The sequence below is a fragment of the Sebastes fasciatus genome, chromosome 7, assembly GCF_043250625.1.
Source record: "Sebastes fasciatus isolate fSebFas1 chromosome 7, fSebFas1.pri, whole genome shotgun sequence".
Classification (NCBI taxonomy): Eukaryota; Metazoa; Chordata; class Actinopteri; order Perciformes; family Sebastidae; genus Sebastes; species Sebastes fasciatus.
Window position 1 is genome coordinate 6,822,528 of NC_133801.1, and position 19,640 is coordinate 6,842,167.

Sequence of the window (19,640 nt, forward strand, 5' to 3'; positions counted from 1 at the left end):
TTCATAAATGAGACCAAGAAAAGTAAAAAAGGCCAACTGACTGCAGTGATAGAGAGACGAAAATAAAGAAAACCAATTCAACTGTCATGATTCATCTCCATGTCAACAGCTCTGTACCCCAAAGCCCCTCACTGCTACCAGTACGTTGCCTGGACACCAGTGACCTGTGACCCCTGGCAGAAATGGTCCAATAAGAGCAGAGATGTTGTGGGAACTGGAAAGCCCATTCACAAAGATCCAACTCTGAAGAAAAAGAGGTTGAACCCATATGGCCCTTTGGCAAGAAGAACATCCAAATCCTACTTATGTCTCTCGCTCTCTCTCTCTCTCTCTCACACACACACACATCAGAAATCCAAGCTGATAAGTCAACTGCACACATATTACATCCTGCTGTAGAGAAAGAAGAGAGGCATGCCATCATAAAGCACACAGAGCTAATGGTTTCTCATCGCTATAACAACCCTCAGACTTAAATGATCTCCACAAGTGTAGGTGTGTGTGTGTGTGTGTGTCTAGTGTGTAAAGGGTTACACTGCGTCTCTCTCTTGCATTCACAGTCACACATACAGTTTTCCATTTCCCCTTCTCTCCAGCTGAGCTCATTAAGTTCACAGAGTTGCAGACAAGACGTTTTGTGCAAATATCCACTTATGTTTGCTCTATAAATGAGCTCCCATGGATCATGTTTTTGTGGGAATGAGGCTGACTCAACAGTAATCCTTTTCGCTGCTGTTTTATATCATTGCAAATGTAAAATTGTTGGGCTTCGGACCTTTGGTCTGACAAACCAAGCAATCTGAAGACATCACCTTCGGCTCTGGGAAACTATTTTTCACTGTTTTCTGACATTTTATAGACTAAATTGTTACTGGTAAAAAATAATCCACAGATGATGAGTCACAATCAACAATAATCTTTCAAGCAAAAATGCTAAACGTCGGATGGGTTCAGCTCTTGTTTGAGGCTTCTCTGAAGTCTCGAAGGGTTTTGTGGATTCTGTGGTGTTAACCATTGTAAAGATACATATATAACTACAGTACAATATGCTGGCATGGAAGGGTTCATGTCAAAACATTCTGCCATTGCATTAGTGAATTAGAAAGCGCAGGAACAGCCATCGTGACATTAGACTTTGATCCTGAGATATCTTGTTTTCTATTTGTATTAGACGAACAGGCCAGATCTGGGACTTATGGGAAAAAACTGTCAGAAGAGGATTAATCTATTCATTACCTTAATTAAGGGAGGGTGTTGTGTTTTTATACTGATGTACCCGGAAATACAAATCAGTTTTGTGTTGACTGCAGAGACGCAAAGCTCAGATCTTTTATGCAAATAAAGGGGTCTTTAGCATCTTCACCAACCTTTCTCTCCTGAGTCTGATTCTTCACCAACATCAGTGTGACGATTTTCTTTGTCTTTCATTTTAGCAAATTTAATGTCATTGGGTTTTGGACCGTTGGTTGGATAAAAGAAACAATTTGTCACTTTGTGCAAATGTGACAGACATTTTTCACTTTTTTTTCCTGAAGATTCATAGACCAAACGATTAACCAATTAATCAAACAAATGAATAGATTAATCAATGCTGAAAATGATGTTTTGTTGCAGCCCTAAAACTGTGATTGCATCACTTAATCAACCAACATTGAGCACCATGAATTCTTCTACAAAACTACGAATCTTTGAGATCAACAATCATCAAAAGGACGAACTGAGATGAGACACAATGTTCAGTGTAAAGTGTAAAACAGCTGTCTGACTGAGCCAGTCATCCTCCATCTACAGGATGCAGACTTTTACTTCAGCAGCCGTATCTCACTTCTCTTCAACCACGAGACGTTATCGTATCACTTCATCTCTTCATCTAAACAGCTGACACACCGGAAGCACAAGCTGTCCAAAAGGCTACACAAAGGAACTAAACAGGCTTTTTATTATCTTGTAAGAGTAGTAGATAAATCCTGGACAAAGGGATCTCAATCATGACTATTCATAAAACGTCTACTGTAAGAATAGTTAGTGAGGAGAGTAAATAATCAACAAAGACTTAATGAAAGTCTGAGAAAGCCAAAGTCCAGCCAGATTCTGTTAAAGTTATTGTTTGGCACGGCACAGCAAGATGTCTTTAAGTTAAATAAGTGGTGAAATCCATGTGAAGATCTTCTCTATATCTAGATGGTGAGCAGTAATGTCTTCATTAAAAGAGTGTTGATATAATATAAGAAGATTTTGGCTTAAACTCACCACTGATGAGGAAGAGGAGAAGGTGTGTGGCGACAGCGGAGACCATTTTGACGACTGCTCGGTAGCTTGAGGTCCAGCCACGCACACTAGAGCTCATTCATTACCACAACCTGTCCCCCTCTACACTCTGTGCCCCATACACACACACACACACACACACACACACACACACACACACACACACACACACACACACACACACACACATACACACATACGCCTGCCTGGACTACCCAAACTTTGGAGGCCAGCTCAGCCACAGCCACCTACACAATGGGGCTTTTGTAACTCGCTGCCCAACCCTAACAAGTGCAAACACAGCAATGGCACACTGTAGCAACACTCACACACACTCACAGAAAACAACACATTCATGCACCCACACTAAATGTGGCTGGAGGAGGAATAAGCATTTAGGACTTTAAATGTGTTTCCAACTTTCCGCCCACCTACATTAGATCTTACAAACACAAAAAGGAGGCGGCCTGAGAGGGCTTTCAACAAAGTTGACAACTCAGTTTGAAAATTATAAACGTTCAATTTCTCTTCAATTTTATTGGTATAACACTCCACTTATACACACCAGTGGGTCTGAGAGTTGGAGCCAATGCTCAAGTGCCTTTAACTTGCATTCTTTCTAACAGCCAGCAGGGGGCGACTCCTCTGGTTGCAAAAAGAAGTCTGATTGTCTAGAAGTCTATGAGATAATGAGCCTACTTCTCACTTGATTTATTACCTCAGTAAACATTGTAAACATGAGTTTATGGTCTCAATCAGCTAGTTTCAAATCTTCTTTCAATACAGCATGATGTTCATTTAGTAAATTATGGTCCCATTTAGAGTCAAATAGACCATAAAGCAGGGGATGCTTTAGGGCGTGACTACCTTGTGATTGACTTGTTGCTACCACGGAGTTGTCCGGTCTGGGAGTTGTCCGTCTTACAACTTTAACCCTTTCACAGTGTGATTTCAGTTCATGAAAGTTAATTGTAATGTTTTGGTCGCCTAAAAACGTCTTGCCACTTCTGGTTGCAAAAAACCAAGATGGCCAAAATGCTGAGGCTTCAAAACGGCAGTACACAAACCAATGGGTGCTGTCACGGTGACTACGTCCACTTCTTATATACAGTCTGTGATACACACACACAAACATGCATCCTTACTCACAAATCCAGAGCTTAACATAGCACACATACACCCTGTTAAATCTTCCACCTCCGTTTTGTAGAGCCCATCATTATGCACACACAGGCACAGCTTGACTTCTACCTGAAGGCGTAAGCAAAGATATGCAAAAAAACACAAATTAGTGTCAGCTGTCGCACCACATGAGATGAGGAAGGTGAACAGGAACCTACAGAATTTGGTTTAGCCTGAAATTAATGTGTATACCTCCACTTACCTGATGCAAATGTGTTCTGTGCTAACCAAACCCTGTCACAAATATGACACTGACCAAGTACTGTGTGTGTGGATGGACATGGCAACCTGCAGATGTCCATCATATTAAAACCTTCTAGTTCTCAAATAACAGTTACCGCAGTTTCACAAGCGGGTCGGAGAACTACGGGTAACGTAAAAACGTTAAAATGATCTCTCTAGAGCCAGTGTTTGGTTTGTCCGTTCTGGGCTACTGTAGAAACATGGCGGAGCAACATGGTGGACTCTGTAAAGAGGACCTGCTCTCTATGGCTCATTCTAAGCTAACAAAAACACAATGAATCCTAGTTTCAGGTGATTCTACACTAATGAAAACATAGTTATGAATATTATATTCTGCTAATAGATCCCCCGAAATTGTACACGCTGTTCCTTTAATATCTCTTGTTCACAGGGAACTAATCAAAATCAAAACTATTCCCACTACTGGCGGAGGCAAAGCTACGCAGCTTTATAAACAATCTGCAGGGATACAAACCAGCCCAGATTAACATCCGCACATTTAATTAAGCACTAATGCTTGCAATGCAACAGGGATGTACTGATAAGACCCCTAGTTGCCTCCGTGCTGATCCAAATCCTTTAATACAACACTTCTCACAGTGAGTGCGATCTGATATTAGTCTATATTTATTTAAAGTGGCACTGTAGTTAGCACCGTCGCCTCATAGCAAAGCCCCCGCCCTCCTGGGTGGTGGTTCTTCCTGTGTGAACTCACCGTATCTCTGTGAGTTTCCTACATGTTTCAGTTTCCTCCAACAGTGCAGACAATGCTTATTATGTGAACTAGAGACTCTAAATTATCAGGAGATGTAAATGTGAGTGTTACTTCCCTTTCACACCTGTAGTTCAGACTTATTTCCCCTGTATCTGGGCCAACTAAACTAAGAGTCTACAGCCATGCTAGCAGCTCTGTGGAGCTGTACCTGCTAAATGCTCACATCAGCAACAGGTTTACAATGATAATGCTAGCTTGTTAATGTTTAGCAGGTAGGTTTACTATGTTCATCATTATCATCACATCGTATGAGTTTTGCAGATCTTGGATCATAAACCAGAGTATTGGAAAAAATAAAAATGTTGACATGATGATGGCGCTAGATGATCATCATCTGGGGACCATGAATATGTGTACCAAATTTAACAATAATCCATCCAATAGTTGTCAAGATTTTTCAATAAAGAACTAAAGAAGTCAACCCCATGGTGGAACTAGAGGGAAAGTCAAAGGGTCACCAGTGTCAGCAGGATACATCATCTGGGCAACATGGATATCTGTACCAAATTTTGTGCCAATCCATGTAGTAGGATAAGTGAAAAGTGACCCGATGGTGGCGCTAGAGGAAAGTCAGATGAACGCCAAAGTCATTAGAATATATCCTAGTAGCAAGCCGATTTGCAGTAGCAGAGTATAGTGGACGGGCTGGAGTGTACGATTTGATCCATGTCCTTGATGTAGGAGAGGCCTGAGCCGTTCACAGCACGGTAGGCACGTACCAGTGTCTTGAATTGGATTCGAGCAGCCACCGGTAGCCAGCGCAGGGTGCCATGAATGTCTTTACAAAATTTCATAGCAATGACTTATCCCAATGAAACCAAACTATCGGCTTGTCCTTCACTGGGCAGTTTTGGTGACCTTCTGGGTAAATTAATACTTTTTTATTTAAACTAACAAAACGTGGCTGATCGGGCAAACATGTCAAACCCCTCAGCTCAATTCACTCCAAGTCAAAAAATGATTGCCTTCTGAAAAAATTCAACAGTTACAGCATCATTTTACTGCAAAAATACAGCAAAGACTGTAAAAATACAAAACCTGCCATTAGCATAAAATCTCAATGCAGTGGAAAGAGTCGAGACGCTGTGGCTTCTTAACGTGGCAGTACATCTGCTAACTCGTCAGACAGGCTCAGGACACTTTCCAAACAAAGACGACTGCCACTGGTCTGCAGGTGTCACTGATTGTTACCATGGAAACATGGCTCTTAGTCCTGGGTTAGCCTGGGTGTATAGTGGCTAACGTTTCAGGCCTAAAACAAGTCATTATTATTGTGAAACTGTATAACTTGCATTAGATAAATCCGAAAGCAAAATGAAGACGGGCCTTTTGTTCAGAGACGTATTTCACTTCCGTCTCTGTCTCTGGCAGCACAGTCTCTGTCTCACATTGGCAACCGGTTTGATTCAAGAGTGAGTGCGGACACTGTAGAAAGGAAGAATGCGAGGAATGTGGAGGAAAGAATTTACAAAGTACTTGGAGCGCTGCCTATTAAACACTTAACAAAGCTTGCTGGTGGATTATTGTTTTGGAAAAGTTACAAAAAGTTGGTGATGAGACATCTTCTTCGCTATTAAACTGTCTGGACCGCATTTGGTTTAAACTATATATGGGCCTTAAGTGTAAACTTTTGCCTTGCTTCTCCCACAAACGATGCATTTATTTTATCCCAGCTCTTTTTATCACTGTGCTTAAGCCTTTCTCATTGCTCACCGGCCTATTCTATTTCTCCTTTTATATCCTCCCATGACATTCTACCCTCTCACTGTGAATCTACCAGCACTCCTGCAGCACTTAACTCCCATCAAGCTCTGCTTCACCTTTCCTATCAGCACTGCGAACATCTCAAAATAGTTCCCTCTCTCTGCGTTTCAGCCACTTTCATTCCCTCTCCATGCAGTCGTCCTCTCTGGAGAGTCTCTGTCGTCACTTTCCTCTGGGAGTCCCCCATGTGTCAATCAGAGTGGCGATCTCGCCCTCCGCTGCCGCGTTCGCAGCCATGTCGGTTTTAATTTGAGGTAGCCTGGAGCCAGAGAGAGGCATTTACTCCACCATCGATCAGTCTAATGCTCAACAAACAATAATAAATACATGAATGGGCTGAGACAGAACACTACAGATTGAAATGCAGACAAGATGAGTTTAAAAAATGAACAGAAACGTGGACTAAAAACAGAAGCGGACCATCTATTAAACATGAGGAGAAATCCCATACGCTTTCATCCCATGCTTCTCCTGGATAATGGCTCAAATCCTTCTCTACACTACGGTATGTGCGATGAATAAATGATGACAGCAGCTTTTCTCCAGCAGTACGACTGATCAAAAAATAAACTTACTAAAAAAAAAAAAAAAAAAACACCCAATCAGTTACATTACAACTGTGACGAAAGAAAACAGGATCAACTCTGGAAGACGGGCATGTATGCAAACACCTCCACACTCCCAGCCCTCTCATCTCGCTGCCTCTGAGTTTTACTAAAGGAGAAGATTACAGGGCAGGAGATGAGAGTGGGTTTGATAGCGAGGCATTAATAATAACTTAGGCGGTCAAGCACACATTGTTATCTAGTGGAGGAGGAGGAGGAGGGAGGCTGGGGAAGCAAGTGTGTATTCGGGGTCGCAAAGTGCAAACACTAGACAAGTACGAGTAAGAGCCTACTCGCTCTTGCTGCTTTCTTTTTTTTTACGCCTCTGATCTTGCATGGCATTTAAAGTAAGGCTGTCAATCGATTAAAATATTTAATCGCGATTTATCACAAATTAATCACATGTTTTTTTATCTGTTCAAAATGTACTTTAAAGGGAGATTTGTCAAGTATTTAATACTCTTATCAACATGGGAGTGGGCAAATATGCTTGTTTTATACAAATGTATGTATATATTTATTATTGTAAATCAATTAAAAACACAAAACAATGACATATATTGTGCAGAAACCCTCACAGGTACTGCATTTAGCATAAAAAATATGCTCAAATCATAACATGGCAAACTCATGCCAGTATCTTCACTAGCTTTAAAACTGAGCCCGCTACAACCTCTGAAAGATTGATTCCGTTAACGCGTTATTATCGCGTTACCTTTGACAGCCCTAGTAATGAGCATGTGCCAGAAACAATAACAAAGATAGCAGACTACCGGCTTTTTTTTACATTTTGTAAGCGCTGCTCGGACTAATTACTACTTTACATTTGAAACATGTTCCAGTCACAGGAGGCCAAAGCAGAGAACACATTAAACATGTCGAGGTCGAAGGGTGATTGAATGTGCTTTTGGGCGATTGAAGGCGAGGTTTGGAGCACTCAGAAGGACCATGGACATAAATCTGAATGACCTCCTTTTCGTCATGTAAGCATGTAAAGAGACAGTTGATGACAGCAGAGTGATGACAGGAATCCCAGCTTCCCACCAACAATAGCTGTTACCCAACTGACTGTAATGAAGCCATAGGAAAGGGAGAGAGATATTTTGTAAAACGAAAGTAAACGGAGTTAAACATATCTGTATCCGTGTAGACGGGGCCTTAGAGCCCGCTTGCTCTTGCTATCTTTTTTCACACCTTTGATCTTGAATTACATTTAAATCAACAACAGAAGAAGAAGTGAAAGCTTTCAGTATCCCAAGCTTACAGATGTGATTTTAAATGAGGGGACAGTATCTTTAAAAAAGCTGATGCTCCCAAAATTTTGGCAATCATACAGCCCAAAATATCAGCTCTGTCGCATTCCACTATAATCCTGTGAGCATGATTTATGGGAGTCTAATCCTATATGCTTGTCCAGACACAAGCTAAACACTTCTACTGCATTGGTTTGTTTTTTTAGGAATGCAGCACAAAGTAGCTTAATCTTGCACATTTTACTTCAGAATACAAATTTCCATTTTTTGCTGCACGCCCCGCCTGCTTCATCACCCACTGTTTTTCCAATCAGGCTTCCAGTGCAGAGAGAGGCCGTCTCCATTTACTGAGCGGCGGTTTCCTTGCATTCACTGCAGCTGAGAGGGACACACTGTCTAGACAATACCTCCAGGAGATGCTGAACAATGACTTGATGAGGGAAAAGACAAAATCATGTACACCTAGGGCTTTCTACAGCAGATGTGAGTGTTGCCACAGAGAGTCTCCCTGAGAGTTTCATCCAGAGTCCCACTGCTGGTGCTGGATATTTATAGGAAGCCTATAGGGGATTGGGCTTTGTTTTGGTATGAATGGGGTCTGTTGAGTGGGGAAGCAATGACAGAATGTGCACGTATGAACATAAACACACATGCAAACAGAAGAACTGAGCGACTTTTCTATAGAACAGAAGAGTTATATTTACATTCAAATCGGACAACAGGCCAGGGCTTCAGAGAGAGTGAAAATGTAAAGAAGTCAAGTTGAGCACAAACTGTGCGTTCCAATACCCACACTACCATACCATTTAGTATGCCAGAAAAGATTTAGTATGTCGCTATACATAGTATATCAAATGTAGTATGCCAAAAATACCAGCATGTCCTACTGCATCTGGTCGCATTTTGCAGTATGCAAGCCAGCATGCTTTTCTGGCTATTCTGACCCACCAGATATATGAGCAACAAGGTCAAAGTTAAAGGCACAATGTTATGAAGTAATATGTTCCAGTTATATGCATACTGCATGCAACAGTACGTACTTTGTAAGAGCAGCTGCAGTATTTACTAAAAGTAAAAAAAAAAAAAAGGATGTGATTTGTAACGTAGCCAAACGGAGTCACTTACAGAACTGGAGGCTCAGACTGATGACGGCCAGCGCGGCCCCGCCCACCGCCACCAGGAGGAGGAAGCGGTTACGAGCCAGCATCTTCTCATGTGATTGGTCCTCTTCGTCCCTCGCCGTCAGCCATCCAGATCACGGCCCATCCCCGCAGTCTGGACACAAAATGTGAGTGAGCACATAGCTGTCAGAACTTTTTACAAGTCAAAATAAGTGAAGGCTACAGCAGCCGACGGACTGTCAGGAAATACTAAAACATGCACATGGGACTCGAAGCAACCTATTCTATTAGGACTTTATTCTCGAAATATTACGACTTTATTCACATAATATTATGACTTGATTCTCAACAGTAGCCTTCATACTCAGTCGTAGTTGACAGACTAGAAATCCGCATTTTGGTTTATCTTATTCTCTCGCTAATTTGCAGCTGTGTTGGAGCAGCTTTTTCCGTGTTTATTGCAGTTCAGCCACAGGACTCCTCCAGCAGGGAGTCATTCCTATGTTCCCGGGGTCCTCATTGTAAGAGATTGGTAAGGGCTATATTCACAGTTCAAATTGCAAAGGAACGAAAGGAGGCAGACGCTTCAAATACAGCTTTTTATGGTTGAAAATCCATTCAGCCACTGTGGAGACATCAAGGTCTACAATCAAGAAAACGGCATACGTTTTAAGGAGTGTAACATCAGCAGGCTATAAGCTGTAAGCTTCAACATATTGACCCAGGGAAACATACGAAAAAACATAGCTGAGAACATAAGATCTTTGATATTGAGCTGGGTAAACATAGGACTCTGGGGACATGGATATGATCCCCTCCAGCAGCAGCAGCAGCAGCCAGCTCTCCCTGCACAATCTGTCCAAGCAGAGCCTCAACGTTGCTTCGCCTCCTCTCTGGTTTATGGCAGATAGCAACCATTGCTATCTTAAATTACTAGGGGGTTGGGGGGAATGCATGCTGTAAATATTGAGGGAGACGTGGCCCCTGGGCCCCACCAGAAACCTACGCCTTTGTGTCTGTGTGTTCAGATTTGACTTGAGTTATGAGTGAAAAAAGAGTGTAATTTCTCGATGGACACTTCAGCAATTTTCATCAAAATTTGCCTAAAACTTTGACCTGAAGAAGATCCAAGCAGGATCGCAACGTAGTCAATAAAAATATGGTGGCATGGAGTAATGTGCAGGAATTATGATCTCACTGAAACCTTAAACTTTTGACGCTGTGTTGCAAAGATATAAAAGGTGCCTGTCATGTCCTCTGTTTGACCAGCTCTCTATAGAAATAAGAACATCTGACAACTCAACCACAGTATGTCCAGTTCATCACTAGTGTATCTCTATCTTCTTTTCCTTTGTGTTTTACTACTGTATGTAAAGTTCTGTAAAGATAAATACTCTATATCGCTGCACTGATAATATGAGGCAAGTGGTAGTATAACAGGCAGATACAAGGGATTCTTATTATGGGTGAGCTGTATTCAGTTCTGTTTTAACCAAAATGATGATCATAATGAATGGAAAATGCCTTAGGTTTCCAGTGTCACACACATATAGCACTGTGACAGCATGTACCATTTTCCACCATAAACCCAGCAGTTACTCATGTGAATATTCCGTGCAAAGGGGTTGGAAACCAAGCAGAAATCTGGGGGTGGAACAAACTCAAATTGCAGTATATGTAACCCTACACAATAAACCCTACCATTAGGTGGTCTTAAAATACTCCCAGCCGGGCGCGTTCAAGCCTACGTCTAACCAAGGTACAGGAAAACGATGCTTCAGGCAGAATTGGACTGGAATTTCACTGCCTGTCTGCGGCTGCTCACAGAAACCTGTAGCTTCAGGGTGCGTCACACCAAACTCCAGTCACAATTCTGGCATTTTAAATGCTGTGTTAGTTATCAGCAAAAGTGTAACCCATCACATAACCTTTCACGAATAAGGGAGCCACTGGTTGGTTCGGCATACACATAACCCAATAAAATACATGTTTTGAAATGAAATATCAACTTAAATCCACACCGGCCACAGTGTTTGGAGCACTGTCGGGTCTCATTTCTATGTAATGACATGCTACTTTCCATATTGTTTAAATGCCGAACTCAATATGGGATTCAAACAATTCTCAAACACTCTGTAGTCACGTTTTAACTGGTATATTAATGTGTCAAAAGCAAAACTGAATTATCAGAATATTGAATATTGGAGAGAAGTGTAGCTATGGTTACGACCGTTACAACTAAAGTTAGTTGTAGTGATGTGTTGGTCGCGAACGAGCCGGCTCTTTTAAGTGAACGATAAGAGCCGGCTCTTTTAAGTGAACGATAAGAGCCGGCTCTTTTAAGTGAACGATAAGAGCCGGCTCTTTTAAGTGAACGATAAGAGCCGGCTCCCGTCCGAGAGACGTTTTTTTTTTTTCTTTCTTTAATTAATTCAAGGCAGACTGATATGATGATCTTCTCCGCGCCACGGGCACTCCATGCACTGACTGTGACTGAATGTTGTGTTAATGACATCCGTGCGACCAATCAGGTGATGACAGACAAGGATCATACCATCAAGCAGGGAGGAGCGGGGATGCGTGGTGCGCTGACGGTCTACAGGTACAGAGCAGGAGGAAGAGGAGGAGAGAAAGAGAGAGGAGTGCGGTGCGGTGCGCGAATAACAGACAAGATGAGTGACAGTCGGAAACGAAGCAGCATGCAAAATTATGGTATTCTGGAAATTATAAGGTTTAGTATAACTATATTGAATAATTTAAAGGGACTGTTTGTAACTTTTTACATGTATAAATCTACCGGGTCGGTTTCCCATGCGCGCTCGCGTTTGCACGCTCGCTCAGACTCAGACTCCAACACAAACTACACGGAAGCACCAAAACCTCAAAGTTCTATTTAGTGAAGCCCGTCTTGTTAAACAGTGTTGGCCGCGGTCGGAGGACGCGGGGGAGACCGTAGCTTTGGTCTCCAGGGCCGGAGTCTCTGCTGTACTCTGCTCCTCTGCTCCTCTGCCTGCCTGCCTTCACTCAGCTTGCTCCACCTCACGTTCATGCGCGCACACAACACACTGCAGAAGACGTTGTAGCTCTGAGAATATCTAGTGAATGTACAGTGGACGTTTGTGCAGAAATAAATGCTGCAGCTCCTCCAGACCAACAGAGGTTTCCCGTGTCTTGTGAAGTGACGGGGCTCCGCAGCAAGAAACGTTATCGTCTCCGACCAAAACTCCGGTGTCTCCCCTGTTCCCTCCGACCACGGTCGGGAGGCTGAGGCAGGAAAAGCCAACACTAGGATCAGCATTGATTCATGGAGAGACCTTCGTCTGGTCAGCTAACATTACTGCCAAGCAGGTGAAATATAGAGTGATATTGTGCTTTTAGCTGACGTGTGTCGCCTCATTGTTTTGAGCGATGCTCGTTCATGTTTATTTAGAGCGAGCAAGCGCGAGCCCGATTGACTTTCGTTGACTTAACGGCTACAAGTGTCGCTGTTAATAAGCATTTCTGATTTTTACACACAGTCCCTTTAAGTGATATATGTGCACACATACTAATCATAGGTCAAAACAGCTAAAGCTAAATTTAGCTGAATTATAAAAGGCAGAGGTGGTAAAAACGAGCCGAAAGAGCCGGCTCTTCTTGGTGAGCTGAGCCAAATGATCTGGATCACTAAAAAGAGCCTGAATTCCCATCACTAGTTAGTTACTAACAGTCATTAATCTGGTAGGTTAGCTAACAACAACCCACTGACTGACTGGCTTATAGAGAGACACAGCACATAGAGAGCAAGTGTACGTTATTGTGGACTTCTCCTAACTTTATCTCTCTGTACTTGTTGCTCGTGTTGCCGGTCTCCAGAGAGACGTGTTGTTACCGTGGTGATGTGTAGCTTTGTGTTGCTCTTCAACACGTTAAACTGCCTCTTCAACAGTCGGTACTACTCACCACTAGAAGACGATCACACACCAACAAACACCATAATACACACATCTGAGCGTCCACAATGATCCACTAAACACATGTTGTCCTACCTGCAGGAACCGAGTCACACCACCGGGTTAAACAGTTTGAATCCAGGACCAGCGCTTCGGTTTCTCAGTTGAGACCATCGGAGGGACGACAGACTGACTGCCGACACAGCGGCGGAGAACCGGCGTCAAGTTACACGTCATACGCAGCAGCACTTCCGGTGACGACTTTCAAAGTAAAATAGCTGCAACATGAATACGCTGCCACGTTTTGCATATTTACATATGGGGTGCAGAGTAATATTTTCAAAGATGGCCTTTTAAATTGTAAAAAACACACATATATATATATTTATATATATATAATTTATAAAATTATATATTAATTATATGTTATTATATATATATATATAATTTTGATGGCCAGTGATGCAGTGGATGAGATTTGATTTTTTTTACTATTATATGTTTATATGTTTATATATATTTATATATAAACATTTATATATATATATATATAAATGTTTATATATAAATGTTTATACACACACACACACACATATATTAATGTTTATATATTAATGTTTATACACATATATATGTATAAATGTTTATATATATATATATATAAATGTTTATATATAAATAAATGTTTATATATATATATATATATAAACATTTATATATATATATATATAAACATATAAACATACATAATCGTATTATTACTTCATTGCATTACACTACTGGTGGCAACCATATCGACCTCCAAGGCTAAACACACTGAGCCAGCTGTAGGTGATTCTCAGGTGTAGGAATAGAAATGCATATTGTGTGTTTTGTGTTGATAAAAAGACACGTTAGATGTGACTAAATGTGCTTTTATTTTGGAATCAAAATGTATAGATTTCCGGTACCACTTCAGCTTTCTCTTTCTAACTTGACAGGTTTGGAAAAGCCGATGTCTGAGGCTGATTTGTGGACAGCCAGCTCAGCCAGAAGCCCAACCTCACTGCCCCATCTGCTGGACCAGACACAGCAATGCACATGTTGCCTTCAAGGCCTCCTCGCTGCAACTATTAGATGTGGTGTGTTCAAATGCTTCTGATTTTAAATGACAACAAAATAGACTCTGTAACACAGTAACATTTTGGTGAATGTGGTTCTATTTTCTTTATTCTCATTGTCCATCCATGATACAATTATGCTTATTTCTCTTATATTGGGATGATCTATATCTATATATATCCTCCTGGGAACCGAGTAAAAAAAGTGTCTTCCAATTTCTATTTTTTATTTTATTTCCATTTAAAAAAAATAATTAACAGATTATGGCTGTAGCGTGATATTAAACCAAGAATACATCAAACTTTATTGAAAAACTCAAAAATATATAATTCTTGATTCATGATGACGAAATGCTATAAATTATTTTGACAGTAAATAGGTAATTCTATGTAATGTAACACCCATACTGCACACATATTGCTATGTATTATCGACATTTATTAGTGATCATTGAGGTTTGAAGATTTCCCAAGTAGAAATGCAAATTGCCTCAACAATGCTATTTGTGTGCTTATGAGTATGGTAAATAGGAGACCATAACACTGGAATTGTCCCAATGATGCACAACTAGCTGACTGTATTTAAAGGGATAGTTTGGGTGTTTTGAAGTGAATGTACTTTAAATCTTTTCATGTACATGTTGCTGTCATTGTTTTCCTTCCCACAGCTGTCAGCAGCAGCATGCATGTTTATGCCATCCGCAAACCAGCAGATGTATAACAACATCTGGTGTATTAAAGCTCTAATGTTCGAGAACAGGATTACTATTTCACAGTCTGAACACAGAGGGCGCCATGTGACAACCTGAAGCCCGTCTGTTGTTCACAGTAGCATGAGAGATGATATCCTCTGTACATTCTCCTGCCATGACGCTATCTGTTCTTCACTGATATGACCTTGTGGAGGCTGAGAGGGAAAAACGTTCATATAGCCACTGACTGATTATAATCACAAGTTATTGGCACTCCTGGGAAAACCTTTTATATTGTCATATTGGATCAACAAGAAATGAAATCAGCTGATAACACAAAAGTAAAAGGACGCTGTTTTTTTTCCCATTATTATTCTTACATATCTGTCCATGCCACCTGAATTCGTGGACGGGAAATACATTTACCAACACAAATAAATATTTTCATACATGATGTGAAGATTTAAAAAAGAGGCAAATTGTTGTTTGCAGGAAGGATGAAGCAAGATTAAGCTGCTGATCCTGCACAAAGTAAAGAAGAGGACGTTTATATAAAGGAGGAAGTAAGGAACCCTGCAGGCATGGCATTTATTCTACTAAATAAACTCTCCAGTTATGTTTGTCTTCAGTTGCAATTTCTCAGTTCAGTTTTCCTTTTTTCAGTATCAGACATCGCTGAGAGCTGTTTTCTTCTTCCTTTTACAAACAGCATGAATGTCACTGAGTCACTTTCACTTTTAACAAAAATTTAGATTCACAATTTTTTTTTGTATTCACTGACAAAGGAACTCAAACACACTCAAACATTGATTTTATAGTTTTAATTTTATTAAATGATTGCTGTTGTGTTTCTGCACAAAATTCCTGATGAACAGCCTCAAAACATATGCTAATATATTGTGATATATTTAATATTTCCTGGTGATGTCAGTGGTGGAAAATAACTACATTTACATGAGTACTGTAAGTACTGTTCCCGGTACTTTACTTAAGTATTTTAATTTTATTCTACTTCTACTCTACTACATTTATTTGACAGCTGTAGTCACTTTATGAGTATGTGAAATATGATGCATTGTTATACAGTAGGCTTAATTTAAACCACCCAATAGTATAGAAATAGCTAGAATCAGCTCCACCTCGGCCAACTACAACATTAAAATGCATTTTAGATATTAATGCAATGGTATAATAAATAAGAATATAACCCTCACAGAACAATTTCGCCTCGATTGCAGGATTTTTACTTTTTAATAGAGTATTGTTACAGAGTAGTATTTGTATTTTTACTTAAGCAATTGCAAATTACTGTTAAAGTACTGTAGAATCAGGTGGATTGTGCTACAGGTGGTTTATACATGACATAAATTCAAGCTGACCAAACACCTTCATTCTTTATTATGGAGCAAACTACAAACTTGCAGCCACATTTTAAGCTTAGAGGACGCCTGTGTTTGATACTCAACATATATTCTGGTTGAAATGTCTCCTTTGTGTTGAGTTTTTATGTGATTGTAATATCTTTCAAATTATTCTGATGAAATAAGTTTTCGTTGGCAAAAAATGAGACAATCCCAACAAAAATCTGTGTGTTGCTTTCAGCTCTTCATTGTCAGGTAGCAGCGTACATTGTTGTGCTCCTATAAGGAGCTTCAAATAGTCAGGATGATGAGGAATTATTTAAATAACAAAGATCACTAGAGTCAAATATCTGTATCTTTATCTAGATTTTAGTGATGTTACTGATGATTTTATGGAAGTTTAGTTTGTTTTGAAATACCTTGCAGTCAAATGTGCAGCTTTAAAGTTTTGGTTGTGAAGATGAGATGAGTGGAATAAAGTTAAGAGCCTGATCCTCTCCATACTACCGCAGACAGTCCTGCAGGGCTGCCGTCTGGCTGCTATATCAGTGTCATCCTGCCTGCAGCACACCACAGTCTGCTCATGTGGTTAGCAAAGAGGCACTGAGTTTATTCCCATTCAGCCTCAGTCAGAGCGAGACACCCAGACGTGACTAACAAGCTTATAATGGTGCTCGGTTAGCAACAGAATAACACAGTGTTAGTCAGCTCACCTGGCTGCATCACAGCTAAATGGATGCCAAAGTCCATTTTACATTTCAACATTTTCCGTCCATAGTCTGCTGATACGCACACCATCACTCAATTCATTACTGGATGTGTTTGTTTTCATTTGTATCAGTTTACAACAGTAAATTTTATATTTTCAAAATTATTTCTGACATCACCAGCAGGAGATATGGATGAGTTTTGACAGTGAAAAATGTAAGAAAAATATAAATCACACTCTTGTTTGTTTAAATTCTGACAACATTTCATCACTCAAAGCCTTATTTTCTCTTTTCTGAACGTTTACTCCGAAAAGCAACTTGATTCAGCGCTTTACGTTCAGTGAAGTCCTGCTGATTTACTAAAAATCAGCTCCTGGTCTGCAAAAAGCTTCTCATTAGCACAATTTGTTGGCTGAACATTATTGATGCAGAGCAGCAGAGTGTTGGGCTGCGAGCCCAGATACTGTCTGATGGATCCTGCAGACAAACTCATCTGAGCAGTTATCTGCTTCTTTTGTATTCTGTCATGGAGCCTTTTTAACCGCTCGGGGGCAGAAACAAGCCGCGAGCACAACACTGACATATTATCACCTTTTAAGCTGGTGAACTTGTTAGGGAACAGTTGCTTATTTGCACATCCAGCTGTTAAAGCAACATTAACATTCATTCGAAGTCGTGTTTCTGTCCACCTGATGAATGTCCAATATCCTCTCTCTGTTAGCTCCAACTCCTAAAGGAAATATCTGGCTCTTTAGCTGCTAAATGCTCCACTATGTTCACCAGCTAGCCTCTAAATCTGATTAATATAAAGCTATAGCAACCAGCGGGCAACTCTGGGTCTGAAAAGTGAAGCCAATATTTTTGAAGTGTCTTAAACCTGCTTTCTCTCTAACAGCCAGCAGGGGGCGACTCCTCTGGTTGCAAAAAGAAGTCTGATTATATAGAAGTCTATGAGAAAATGAGTCTACTTCTCACTTGATTTATTACCTCAGTAAACATTGTAAACATGAGTTTATGGTCTCAATCACTAGTTTCAAGTCTTCTTCAATACAGCATGATGTTCATTTAGTAAATTATGGTCCCATTTAGAGTCAAATAGACCATAAAGCAGGGGATGCTTTAGGGCGTGGCTACCTTGTGATTGACAGGTCACTACCTCAGCATTGTCTGGTCTGAGAGTTGTCCATGTTTTCGTCTTACAACTTTAACCCTTTCACAGTGTGTTTTCACTTCATGAAAGTTAATTGTGGTGGCCTAATAATGTCTTATTCAGCATTTGGTTGTACTTAGCTCCGCCCTCTCATGTCACAATAGCCAAACACCAAGATGGCGACGGCCTGAATGCCGAACTCGAGGCCTCAAAACTGCAGTCCACAAACCAATGGGTGACCTCACGGTGGCTATGTCCACTTCTTATGTTCAGTCTATGATAGCAAGCACCTTAGCTTAGCATAAAGGAAACAGGTAGTGTGGCTAAAACCACAATTTGACGATTTAGTTTTTTGTACGGATTGAACAAATGAAATATAACGTTTTAATCAGTGAGCTTTAGAGGTGATGATAAGCTGATTTTGTTACCTTTGGACAGAGCCAGGCAGTATGATAAGCTAACTGTCTGCTGGCTCTAATATCATAATAAACGGACAGATACTAGAATGGTATCGATCTTCTCATCTAACTCTCTGCAATTAAGGGCATTCAAAATGTCAGACAATTTCTTGAATTCTACTCCCATTTTGTTGCCTCCATGTCATTCTGAAACTTTATCCGCTGCAACATTTATTCTGAAATGTGCTCTATTGATTTGACTACAACTACTAAGCATCCTGATATAAGAAAGCCCTTGTAGGAGGTGAAATAGTCACAGCCGTGAGAGCTTCAAGACTGCATTTCAGTCTTGTCGCGTGATTCTTCATTTGAAGAAAATTACATTCCCCCTAATTGGCCCCAATGTGACATTTGCTGCAGAAGAGTATACCGGAACAGCTTAGCTAAGTTTGTGATTATTGCTGATTGAATCAGGCATCCCAGAGCTCAGGCCTTCAGTGGATCATTGTCTCCAGCCTCCTCCCTCCTCCGCTGCAGTAATACCTGAAGGTACGGCAGTCATATGAGCCGAGCTGCTGAACGTGCAACCACTTAACGTGCCCTTTTTCCTTCAACGCCACTCTGCACTAATAGAAGTCATGGGACAGGGATGACAGGGATGGTGTGGCTCATTTAGGAATGGCATGTCTGTGCGTGTGGGTGTGTATTTGTTTTTGTTGCCATGTGGAAGACTGTGTAATATGTTTGCATCACATCCCAAAGCGTGCCCTTTAGAAAGTAAATTGTGAGTGCAATCCAATGCTAATGCTGTGTTGATATAATTTTGAGAGAATCCAAATAATGCTCGGCAGCCACATTTGTGCGTGGGTGTGAACGTCATGAGATTTGTATCTAACAGCCTGCAGCGAGTGCATGCCCGGTAGCTTCCTTGATTCTCTTTCACATAGTCCCGAGTTGCAACTCTCAGTATATGAATGGAGGAGTTTATAAAACCACATATTTGTTGTCCTACTATCTTTCACTGTCGTTTTCTGCAACAGAGAATCTCCTTGGTTGTTTACTTTCACTTCCACAAAGTAACATGAC

At 40.8% G+C, this 19,640-nt stretch overlaps 1 protein-coding gene and 2 long non-coding RNA genes across 4 annotated transcripts in view; 2 read left to right on the top strand and 1 right to left on the bottom strand.

Moving 5' to 3' along the window:
• pxylp1 (2-phosphoxylose phosphatase 1) overlaps nt 1–13,375 on the bottom strand; it is a 26,202-nt gene extending 12,827 nt beyond the window's left edge. The window contains exons 1-2 of one of the 2 annotated variants that reach the window (XM_074641261.1): nt 13,240–13,375; nt 9,216–9,365 (exon numbers count right to left, since the gene is read on the bottom strand). In XM_074641261.1, the coding sequence (XP_074497362.1) occupies nt 9,216–9,297 (82 nt within the window). In that variant the 5' untranslated portion in view covers nt 9,298–9,365; nt 13,240–13,375. Of the gene's footprint in view, nt 1–2,250; nt 2,410–9,215; nt 9,366–13,239 lie in introns of those variants that run through there. The other variant, XM_074641260.1, reaches the window with a different exon arrangement.
• LOC141771234 (uncharacterized) overlaps nt 1–19,640 on the top strand; it is a 174,379-nt gene that overhangs the window by 55,983 nt on the left and 98,756 nt on the right. The window lies entirely within an intron of this gene.
• Nucleotides 13,282–15,653, top strand: LOC141771227 (uncharacterized). The gene is made up of 3 exons (XR_012594696.1): nt 13,282–13,412; nt 14,124–14,264; nt 15,428–15,653. It is a non-coding gene; the product is annotated as an uncharacterized LOC141771227 (long non-coding RNA).